This window comes from Morone saxatilis, unplaced genomic scaffold, assembly GCF_004916995.1.
Source record: "Morone saxatilis isolate NCDOM2014 unplaced genomic scaffold, NCSU_SB_2.0 Contig18, whole genome shotgun sequence".
Taxonomy (NCBI): Eukaryota; Metazoa; Chordata; class Actinopteri; family Moronidae; genus Morone; species Morone saxatilis.
Genome location: NW_023339740.1, coordinates 4,244,190 through 4,256,041, shown reverse-complemented (window position 1 = coordinate 4,256,041; position 11,852 = coordinate 4,244,190). Strand labels below are relative to the sequence as shown.

The following is an 11,852-nucleotide window of genomic DNA, read 5'->3' as shown; positions in this document are numbered from 1 at the left end:
TATGGAATAGCAAATGACATGAGAAAGACAAGAACAGACAAAAGAGTGACGTAACCAACCGAACAGACTGAAAAAGTCCAGGGGGTGACAGTTAGTGGCAGCCTGTGTGTTTCTACCAATCAAAGAGGATAAACTGTGTCCTTTCCAGGCAGCAGCAGCACCACGTGTTGGTGACAGGTACAGCACCTGCTGCTGCTCCGAGTGCGTCACCCACTTTCTAGTGAGGACATCGAAGAGCAGGGAAAGGAGGAGCTATTAAAGAGGGGGAGAGCTCATCTGCAGTATCCTCTGAACTGGCTTAAAAAGAGACCAGGAGGAAGAGGAAAACTGAAGAGAGAAGAGTCCTGATAACAGTCGGGTCACCTTGTTTATACACAGACGTCTGCAGCATCACCCTCACACACACATACACACACCCACACACACACTGTCCTCCGTCTTGTCCCTCCCTCCACCACAGAGCTCTGTCACGACTCATCTATCCGTCTGGAATCAGAGGGAAGCCCTGGCAGCAGCACGGACACAGACAAGCGTCCGACATCACACCGTCCATCAGTGTCCCCTCACACAGCTCGCAGCCTGGACGGACATCCCGGCGTTCCCCTGATCAAAATGAGGAAGGGGCTCCAGAGTGGTCAAGCTCACACAGGGCATCAGCACAGCGGCGAGGAGAAAGAGAAGGAGGTGTGGAGGGAGAAGGAGGAGAAAGAGTGGCAGCACAGTAGGGCTGAGAAGAAGCTGCTGGCCTTCTGGATGTCCTTGTCCTATAGGACCTGGACCTTCTTCAGGCCCCGCGAGAGACCGGGCTTCCAGCGCTCCGCCTCGGCCGCCCGGCTGCTGAAGAGTGAGGCATGAGGAGAGGGAGTGTGTGTGCATGGCTGTAATGAGTGTGTGTGTGTGTGTGTGTGTGTAGGTCTGTCAGTAGCAGAGTGTCATAAGAGGCCTCACAGACCTGCTGTCAAGTGGACCCGTGTGTGTGTGTGTGTGTGTGTCTGTGTGAATGAATCCATGTATGTGTGTGCTCCATTTAAGTGGATGAAAGCAGCTTCCTCCGCCTAGTCCACCATTTGCAAAAATACTTTGTGTTGCTGCCCTACCAGCACTGGAGTGACAGGTGAAGGGCAAAACAAGCTTGTTGAATCCCTCTTTGTTGCTGTTTTTTGCTAAACTACTCCAAGGAAAACCCTTTTCAGAAATAAATCCCATCTCCTGTGACTTTTGAAGGAGCCTGGAGTGAGGTGAAGACAGGAAATCTTCTCTCTGAAACGGATCATTCTCAAATCGGCCTGACTGACTGAACAAAAAAGCTGATTTGTGTGGTGCGGACGAGCAAACCCCTCCCTACCATACCAACAGTTTCCAGGCAGGGATGGGTTAACAGGGATCAGCCATGGTGGTGACCCATCTGGCTCTGGAGCTGCGTTTCCAGGGCAAGAAGCTGAGGGGCTTCTCATGCAAACTGACCCGCTCGGTCCACGGCTTCCTGCCAGAGAGCTCGTGGATCATCGCACTCCAGGTCCTGCTGCCGTACCTGGTGTCAGGCCTGGGCATGGTGGCAGCTGGGATAGTCATGGATATAGTGCAAGTATGGGGAAAAAAAATGTGCATGTGAGATTACATACGGATATCAGCTCTCGTTGTTGTTCGCTGTTTTATGACTTTACACTGTTTTCTGTAGGGTTCAGTGGTTCTTGTAGCCTTGAGCTACAGTAGAAGTGAGTTGCTGGAGGGCAGACAGAGACAGACAAAGGATGAATGGGATGCTTAGGCAACAAATCTGTGATCTAATAGTTATGGAAGATAACTGCAAACAGTACAAAAAGCACTTGAGGAATGTCTGATCATATCTGGCCTTTTCATATTCACAGAAGACATGACTGATAGTGTACCTGTACAGAAAAACAACTGAACAAAGGTTAGATAGAAGAGAGCCACCTAATAGCTCTGTCCCTGTCTAACCCCTTGTAAATACCTCACCAGCGGCACAACATGACTGACACCGTGAATTATGCAGCAGGTCGGCTAGCGGCTAGTCGAAGCATAAAAAGCTGACGGATCAGGTTTCGTCAGATGCACAAATACATGAAAATACAGACACTTATCAAATCACTGAGCACTCACTGGTCAGATCATTCAGATTGTCTAAATTCTCTGCTGCCTGTGAGAGGGGATAAGAAACATGGTTAGTCATTTGGAGCTTGTTATACTTTTATATTAAGAACCCAGTATAGTAGTTAAAAGCTGATTGAGCAAATAGGTTTTAAGGAGGTCATTTTCTACCTGCAAATGTTCTGAGGCTCATTGTGGTGTATTTCAACATTGAAATGGACATTTTCAGTGCACTGAATAAAAGAAACACTGACAATGACTGGTAGGTTCTTTCAATTTCTTTAAGGCAGCTGTAATTTATATTTTTATAACAATGTATCAAATGACAATGTGAAACAGTGGAGGTGTCATAGTAATGAACCTACAGAGAATTATCAGCTGAATCTGCAGCTCTGCTCTCCTCTATGGAGCTTTAAAGTGACTTTCAGCTCATTGTTTAGCTGTCCGGCTGCAGCTCACTCTCACCAATCTCATAGTGTTGTTTTCAGCCGCAGCAGGCAGCTGTCTTTAGAGAAAGAGCACTAAAAACCCACTGTACACTACCCGCTCAGCACCAAGCAGCAGACAGACAGCATTTAGCAGCTAATGAGCCGGGTATTTCCCTTTTGGTGGAGACCGAAAACAGAGCTATAATAGAGTGAATATTGGACACAACTTCAAATGAATGTTGCTCCACTTTGTGCTTATTTACACAAACTTTGTGTAAATAAGCAAATGCCTTATATGTCAATGTTGTGTTCAGAACCTCTGCTGCCCCCAAGTGGCCAAAAACACATTATTGCCGCTTTAAACGAGAACAACCCTAAGCTGAATACTGTTGAAAAGTATTTTTGCAGCGTAATTTCATTGTGTATTTGAACAGCTCATTGGGAGCAGAAGGTTCATTAAAAGAGTATTGTGGTGTTTTACAGCACTGGGAGGTGTTTAAAGAGATCTCCGAGGTGTTTATCTTGGTGCCAGCCCTGGTGGGGCTGAAGGGGAATCTGGAAATGACATTGGCATCCAGACTGTCAACAGCAGTGAGTGGAAACTCTCTCTCTCTCTCTCTCTTCTCTCTCTCACACACACACAGTAGGAAGACATGCTGACAATTATTTTCAATGTATACAACTGTAAAAATCTTAATATTGAATACATTTTACACTTATAGTATGGCACCAACTTCCTAGCCCAGTTGGTTAATTGTGTACATACTGTAGGTAGAGTTTGTGTTTCGTCCTTAAACATCCCCTCCAAAAATCCCAGAATCTCTAAATGTGCAAATGTTGTTCGTTTCTAGACACCAGATGTCTCCTACTTCACTGTAAAGTCCATTCTCAGTGAATGTGCACTGGTGGTTCAACTTTCTACATCACACTGTACAAGTTGCACACTGACTATTTGTGATGTCACAAATCATGATTGTAGGCCCCACCCTTTAAAATCTCTTTTCTTAGTGAGCAAACAGAAACTTTCCACTTTCAGCAGATGAATGTGAAAACATCCTTCTAGTGTCTAACCCTGCACAGACAGCATTCAAACAGCACACTGTAGGAACAAAAAGGAAACACTGATTATTGAGAAAATATGAGGCTATATTCAGTCTCTCAGCAAACTGTTCCACACAAAAGGAGGGGAACTATACTTTGGGAATTAAGTGCTATAACTTCAGCATCCATGGATAAGAATTCATTATCAAATCATATGACTTTCACTCTGCAGGCAATCTCCTGACTGCAGTCAGAGTGATAATTACTCATTAGCTATGCACACTGTGGACAAATCAGAACATTTGTCAGGGTAATTTGACATACTATCTTCTAGGAATTACATTTCCACCGTGACACTTAACAACTCATTCCCAGTACCACGTGATTGAGCAAGGTGATGACGTCAACTTGTTTCCGTCCACAGGCCAACACTGGGCAGATGGATGAGGCCCAGCAGCAGTGGAGGATGGTGTTTTGTAATCTGGCTCTCATTCAGGTGACACACCGCTCTACCGCACACTCTCCATTAATAACACTCCATCACTTTAGTCCATCTCCCCCGGCTTCAAGGCAATTCAGTTTAACTCAGGAAGCTTTGCTGGTGTGATAACATCGTCCTCCCATTCAAAAGACTTCACTAATGCTTCTCGGCCAATTATACCCACAAGATAACGGTTGGAGATGGTTCCAAACGGTAATTATGATAAGATATTAGAGCATGAAATCAAAAGACAGGGCTGGTTCTTCCATTGCCTGCAGAAACATTATTTTTATTAGGTAAATACATATATTTTGTGTTTACTTTTAAGGCATTTCACCAATATCCTGGGAGTTTTCAAATCAGTAGTACCTCAGACCTTATATCTAAAATCCTTATATCTTCTAAAAGCCTTATAGTGGCAGCGACATGGAGAAAAGTAGTGAGTTAAATTTGAAGATACAGAAGAGAAGTAATTCTTTGAAAGCTAATGCACAACTCTTATCATTCCTAATTTATATTTTCCTATGTAAATTTGGCGTTGCAACTCAATATGTGTTTTTTAAAAAGTAGAACTGAACTGGCAGATTCACTGCTAAAACTGAAACTAATGTTCAGATAAAGAACTTAAAAGGTTACCTCAGTCTAAAACCATAGCCGATGGTATAAATAGTTTTAATTTTGAAATCGAAAAAGATTTGAGATTAGATCAGGTACAGTATGTTACTGCTATCATGTTAAGATTCTTTATTTTTCATTATGAAATGTTTTTTTATCATTCATTTTTTAACAGTTTTATAGAAATTCATAAAAGGGAATTTTAAAATGAAATGTGTTTTAAAAGGACTGTTTTTATTTTTTTGGCATTTTACATTTTAATAATACTTTTATTCCATGTCCCTTATTGTTTCATCATGTCACTTTTCATGACTATGTCACGTCTCACTCTAGCAAGCTCAGTAACTGCTACCAGAATTAGCCGGTTAACTTCTGTTACCTAAAGCAATAATGCTTTCAATGCTGTCAATGCCGTTCTGAATCAACCAACTTTTATTTATTTAGCTTAACAAGGCTGAGGCTCCATTCAAGTCGTATATATATTATATACATATATTTTCTCTTCTCTCTTTCTCTTTTAAATCTTCTTCAAAATGTTTGGTCCCCTTGCTTTCTCTTCTCTCTGCGACAGACGGAGAGATACAAGAGTAAAGAGATGGGTGGATGGACAGATAATGAGATATAAGCCTCACATCTATTCCCTCTGTCCTTCATCCCCAGGTCCAGGCCACAGTTGTGGGCTTCCTGGCAGCGGTTGCAGCTGTGGGTCTCGGGGGTCTGACCAGGGGAAGAGTGGATGTCACCCAGGCTGCAGTCCTGTGCGCCAGCAGCGTCACCACTGCATTCATCGCTGCACTGTCTCTAGGTCAGCCAAAGGCACACACTGCTGCAGAGGAATGCAGTAGGGTATAACGCTGAGGACAGGAGAGTTTATGAGCTTAGTGTGTTGAACATCTTTTGCTTTGTCAGGTCTGGTGATGGTGGCAGTGATTATTGGATCCAGGAAAGTGGGTATCAACCCGGATAATGTGGCCACGCCCATCGCCGCCAGCCTTGGAGACCTCATCACTCTGTCTCTGCTTGCTGGGGTCAGCAGCTCCTTTTTCTGTTACAGAGGTCAGAGGTCACACATGATAGTACATCAAGAAAGCCCCATGAGTCTCTTTAAGTACATTGTTTGTCTGCACCAGTGACATGCATGGACAAAGAGGTTGAAGCCTAATTCAGATGGTTTAACTGATACAAAACGGACGCGTTGCACAAATTGAACAAAACTTGATGCAACTTCATACATAGCAACAGTATTATGGTGACGACTGAGGAGGATTTCAGCCAGAAGAGGGCAGCATAGTCCACCTTTGATTCCAGACAGCAGCAGTTAATCTTGAAGACATTTTAAAAGTCTTCCCATTACTATTGAAACACCATTTTCTATACTATTTCAAGAGTGTAATCAAACATTTTGACATGTGTCCTGTGCTATATTGCTCTCCAGACATGTGGTACCTGCCTCCTGCTGTGTGTGGCTTCTTCCTGCTCCTTATCCCAGCGTGGGTCATTATTGCCCGTCGCTCTCCACAGATCAGAGAGGTCCTAAAGTCAGGCTGGCAACCTGTCATTTTGGCCATGTCCATCAGCAGGTGAGTCAACCTGTGACACTATCGACGCCAGAGGGTCCAACGACTTTACAACATTCCTTGCTCTCAAGTGTTTTAAAATATTAAAGTATATGTGTATTTCATTTAAATAAATCAATAAAGTGTAAGAATGTAATAGATATTTACACAGGCGTCCCACTCAGACTCACTTACTGTTTGTTGTCCTCTTCCTAGTATTGGTGGTCTGATTCTGGATAAGACAGTGAGCAATCCAAACTATGAGGGTATGGCAGTGTTTACTCCAGTCATCAATGGTGAGTGGAAGATAAACTCTATGCAAAAATTATTTCCTCCATCAGATTTACTGGTACAAGCAGTACAGTAAGCAGTACATAAAAAGCCTATATAAACACATAATAAATGGTTTATGGGGCACCTGAATAGTTCACCTGGTAGAGCTGGCACCTCATGTACCAAGGGTCCTTGCTGCAGCGGCCATGGGTTCTGTGGCCCCTTTAAATAAATGGTTTATAACACATAATGTTCATTAAATGTAATTGTCAACAGTTATAACTTTGGTGGTGGTAATTGGTGTAAAAACAGTTAATGAATGATGAAATAAACGGTGTGTAAATGCATCAGAAGTAACAAATTCATAATATATAACAATATAACACTGACAGGACCATTAATAAGTATATTTTTTATAGTACTTCCACATTGTTAATGAATATTATTTTGAATGCATGATTTTTACTTGAAACTAAATATTTTTACACTGTGATGTCCTCATTTTAGAAGCAAATGAAGTGATAAAATTAGGATGATAACTTTGATTACTATTGCCTAAAATAGATCTTGTTGCAGATATAATCCCTTTAATTGAGGCTGAAACCATTTGTGACATTTCTTCCACATGCTCTGAGCAAAGAAATTAACACTGACATGTTTTCCTGAGGGAGTGAGCAGAGCTGGGATTTGGGGTTATGGTGTTTCAACAGTCTTAATCTTTGAAGAATGGCATTTAAGCTTCATAATTAGCTTCATTATTATCAATCAATAAAGCCTCATGCCAACTGATGTAATGTGGAAATTGTTGGAGCATGCAGACGCCCAGCAGCTAATCCCATTATCATTCAAAAGGGCCTCAAATTTAAGCTAATCAGTCATTGAGCATTAAAGTGTTGCTGAAGTTAAGCAGTCTCCTCCCTGTCAGAGGAACCTCAGATAGGCATATATGGCCAGATCTTCACTGACTGAAGTTTGTTTCCCACAAAGCAGCATACTAAGTAGAGAGGAATAACAATGGTCTTTACATAAACCACAAGCCTGATCAGAATGCCAACTATGCATTCACTGGCTCCCATTTGTGCAGCATCTCTGCCAGCCTCAGTGCTACCAAAGATTCTGGCATGTATCGCCATCCCAGTACAGGAAGTGCATTTGCATTCCAATTCAGCACTCTCCCCTGCCCTGGTGACCAGAAATCAGTGGTGGAAGAAGTGTTCAGATCTTTTACTTAAGTACAGATACAAATAAAATAGTCTAAAAATACTCTAAAATAAGTCTAAGAAAGTCCCAAATTCAAAATGTTACTTAAAGGGAAACGTATGTAATCAATGCAAATGAACAACTATATGCAAATAAGCATGTTGCCTGCACCCAGTGCTCCCCACTTATTTGCCAGAAAAAGTCATTAACTGCAAGAACAATGATACAAACTTCTTTTGTGACAAATTCTGTGTTTTCTTGTCCCTGGCGCTTGGATATTGTTCTATTAGATAATTAATTGAACAATTTCTTTTCTTCACAGAACCAAATGCTGAGAAATAGTAAAGTCCTAAAATTAAGAAGGTCAAGTGACCCCCTCATGAAGCTTTGGCAACCCCCAATGGGACCCCCGTCCCACAGGTTGGGGACCACTGTTTTAGTGTACTGTTTGGGTGTAAAATGAGAAAATTTGCAACAAAGTTGACATTTTTTGCAGCGGACTCAGTATTTCACCAGAAGGGAGTTTTTAATAGTAAGGCCCAGTGCATTCTGGTTGTTGTTGGATTTCTACCATTTGAGCAAAAGGGAATACCTTTGTCCTTTGTCTCCTTTCCAGTGGTAAAATACTTCTTTAAAAGTTAAAATTTTAGATTTATTACTTTATATACTTTAGTACTACCGGGTAGATTATAGTACTGCATCATATCATATAAACGTATCATATGTTTTTTTATGTAAAAAGTGACTACAGTTGTAAAACTGTATAATATGTAGATAAGAGTAAAAGGTACAATATTTCCCTCTGAGATGTAGTGGAGTAGAAGTATAAAGTGGCATAAAATGGAAATAATCAAGTACAAACGAGTACATAAAATTTATACTTAAGTACAGTACTTGAGTAAATGTACTTAGTTACATTCCACCACTGCCAGAAACCCCCCTCCTGTTTTGTTTCAATGATCCATGTGCTTCAAGCCTCTGAAAGCCAAGAGGTTTTGTTCTGCTATAATGAAATCAGCCTGAGGGGAGAGCAGCAGTGTTACAATGAATATGGAACAACATCCAGATTGCCTTTTCCAAGCTTTCAGAGAAAAAAGACCTGTGGGACCCTGTGAGTCAGGAATAACTGCTGAATAGATTTTAAGCAAAATTAGTGTTTGAACAGTGAATCAGTTTTCAAGAATGTTTACTCATATTCTACAGTAACTGCTCAGCCTCTTGTATGGCTGCAAGATGATAAGAGAACAATGGATAAACAATGGCTGATGGAGATTCAATTTTTGCTATATGCTATGAGAGGTTCACATCTGGCAAATATTAAAACATACAGAGCCCTGGAGTGGCCCCAGAGAGAAAAAAACAAACATTATATCAAGGCCACATTTTATGCCATCGAGCACTGCTATTACTGGTGCACAAGATATACAATTCGTTCTCACGTTTCCATTAATTCATGGGCACAAGATACAATTTGTTCTTCTAAGACAAAGCACTTACCCAGTTGTGCTTCAAAGCAAACATTCAGGTAAAACAATATGACCTGAAAAGTGTTAGCTGCAGTTAAACACAGACCATGCAATAACCCACCGCCCCTAATAATGAATGTTTTTGTTGTGGGTTGTTATAATGTGCGACTGTGACAGGGATTGCAATGTAAACCGTACAGTAAATATAAGGGAATGGTGAATGTACTTTTTAAATTTAAAATCACAGGATTAGTTATAAGGAGTCATTATGACATTTAGGCTATCAACGCACATTTTGCCAAAAAAAACCTCACTCAATTTACTGACAACGTTCCAAAAAGATCATGGCTTGTATCAGCCTTCTGCTCAAAGGTATATTAGGGTTAGATATAAACACTGCAGAGTAAAGGTCCATGTCAATGAACTTGGGTCTGGTCTGTTGTGCTGGCTCACTTGTCTCATGCGCACAAAGAATTAAAACATGGGAATTAATTGTATCTTGTGCACACACAATAGCTTTTCAAGCATTCGTTGTAAAACATGGTGTTGATATACTGTATATTATTCTCTATATGGCCCCTCCAGGGCTCTGTAAAAACATACTGTAAAAACAAAAATCATGGTTTAATCTGGGTATGAAAAACAGTTTAAAAGTTCCAAAACGTATTTATCTCCTTCCTACCTTCAACTGTGCTATGTTCAGTCCAATCTTGAAATGGACTTTCTTCATCTGATTCCTAGTTTTATTAAATGTTTATTATAGAATTGATCAGCGCTACACTTTTCAACATCCATGCAGGTGTAGGGGGAAATCTGGTGGCCATCCAGGCCAGCAGGATGTCCACCTACCTCCACTACTGGAGCGTTCCTGGAGCTCTTCCATCTAAAATGAGTGGCAACTGTCCTGGACCCTGTGCCACCTTCTGCTCCTCAGGTCAGATACAGAAAGAAAATACACACAGGTGCTGTGTACGAGTGTAGCCCCTCATCAAGAAATAATTACCAAGTCAACATGTGACAGTATCATTAATCAATATTTTCTTTGATAATGAATCAAATGACTACACATGTGATATGCAGCAGCTTTGGCTACTGTCCATTGAAAATAGCTGGTAATACTGTCTGCAGTCCAACTGAGTCTGTTTTACTAATTATTTTGGTTTTGTGATACATCTATTTATAGTCATATTTCTAGCAGTAAACTGCCCAGCACTAAACGACAGGCAGCTGGACCGATAAAGTTAGTGGATAGAAGGTGAATAATATAGGAAGTATTAAACAGTTTAAGAGCCACATCCAGTATTTCACCTAAGGAGTCAGTGGAGACCAAACCAGAGTTAAAAGGAGGGAGTTATTAACTTACATTCAGGAGACCAGAAACACTTAGCTTAACATAAAGACAGGAAACAGTTAACTTCAAACAGAGCTAGGCTAGCTGTTTCACAGTTTTTCAGTCTTTTGTACAGAAATGACTCTCTGTAAGAAAGCAAATAAGTGTTTCGTTTGAAATAAGTCTGGTTTGAACTGAACTGAATCCAGCATACAGCAAAAGTGGAGTACACACAGCTTGTTACTACTCATTCTGTGTTTCTCCAGAAGTGAACTCCAAATCAGCCAGAGTCCTGGCCATCCTTGTAGTCCCAGGTCACCTCCTCTTCCTGTACACCATCCACCTCCTGCAGGGAGGCCATACTGCTATGACGTCCACGTTTATCATCTGCTACCTGTCTGCAGCTCTACTTCAGGTCAGATAAACCGATACAAGTTTGTGTACTCTTACAAGACTTAATTAAAATGGAGTCTTTACGTCAATCTGAGATATTCTCTTCTGCAACGAATCCACCTGTTGTCATTATCCAGGTGGTGATTTTGCTTTATGCGGCCAGCCTGATGGTGCGATGGCTATGGCGAAGGGGACTGGATCCAGACAACTTCTCCATCCCCTACCTCACAGCTCTGGGTGACCTGTTGGGGACTGGCTTCCTGGCTCTGAGTTTCAGACTGATTTTGATGGTCAGTTCTACTGGCACTGGAGTTTGACACAGACAGGTCGTGCACACCATAAATGTACTGTTCTTTATATGCAAGTGGCTGAAACATACTGCAAAGTTCATTTGATTGAAGAAGGAACGTGAGGATAAGATCACAGGTGGTAAGCATGGCATTATATTTGTGCCTCAGTACTGTGCGTGCAATGGGACAGAAACATTTTGTGCAAGCAAATTATCAAATTATAGCAGCATTATATTCATAGTTCCTTTTAAAAAAGTGCCCTTCAATGTTTTAACTGCAGAAAAAGTGCTTGTAAAACATGTTTAAAACCCTGACTAGTGTGCATTTCTATAGCTAGCTGACTTATTACTAATCACCTCATAGCACGCTTTTAAAATGCTTAGTCAACTAGCTAATTTAGGCAAAATCTGGCAGACAATTACAGAGGAAATGGGCGGAATTCAGTGCCAGAAGTTATTATTGTGTTCTTGCATAGATACTGTAATAGCATATACATTTATTGAGCACAGTATTTTTTTTGTGTGGTAATAATTTCTCCAATATAATAATTTAAAGGTCCAGTCTGTAACATTTACGAAGATCTTTGATATTAAATATAATATTCTAGTATAATATAATCTAATATGTATTTAATATATGTAATAGTAATATAATATGTTGGTATTTATAC

At 41.0% G+C, this 11,852-nt stretch overlaps 1 protein-coding gene across 1 annotated transcript; it reads left to right on the top strand.

Annotated features, from left to right (window-relative positions):
• Positions 1-1,363: 1,363 nt before the first annotated feature.
• LOC118327780 (solute carrier family 41 member 1-like) lies at positions 1,364-11,751 on the top strand. Its single transcript, XM_035661233.1, has 10 exons — positions 1,364-1,585; positions 3,021-3,128; positions 4,003-4,074; positions 5,335-5,479; positions 5,584-5,730; positions 6,110-6,254; positions 6,447-6,526; positions 9,969-10,103; positions 10,766-10,914; positions 11,030-11,751. The coding sequence occupies exons 1-10, from the start codon at positions 1,391-1,393 to the stop codon at positions 11,207-11,209; spliced, it is 1,356 nt and encodes a 451-aa protein (XP_035517126.1). The 5' UTR covers positions 1,364-1,390; the 3' UTR covers positions 11,210-11,751.
• The last annotated feature ends 101 nt before the right edge of the window (positions 11,752-11,852 follow it).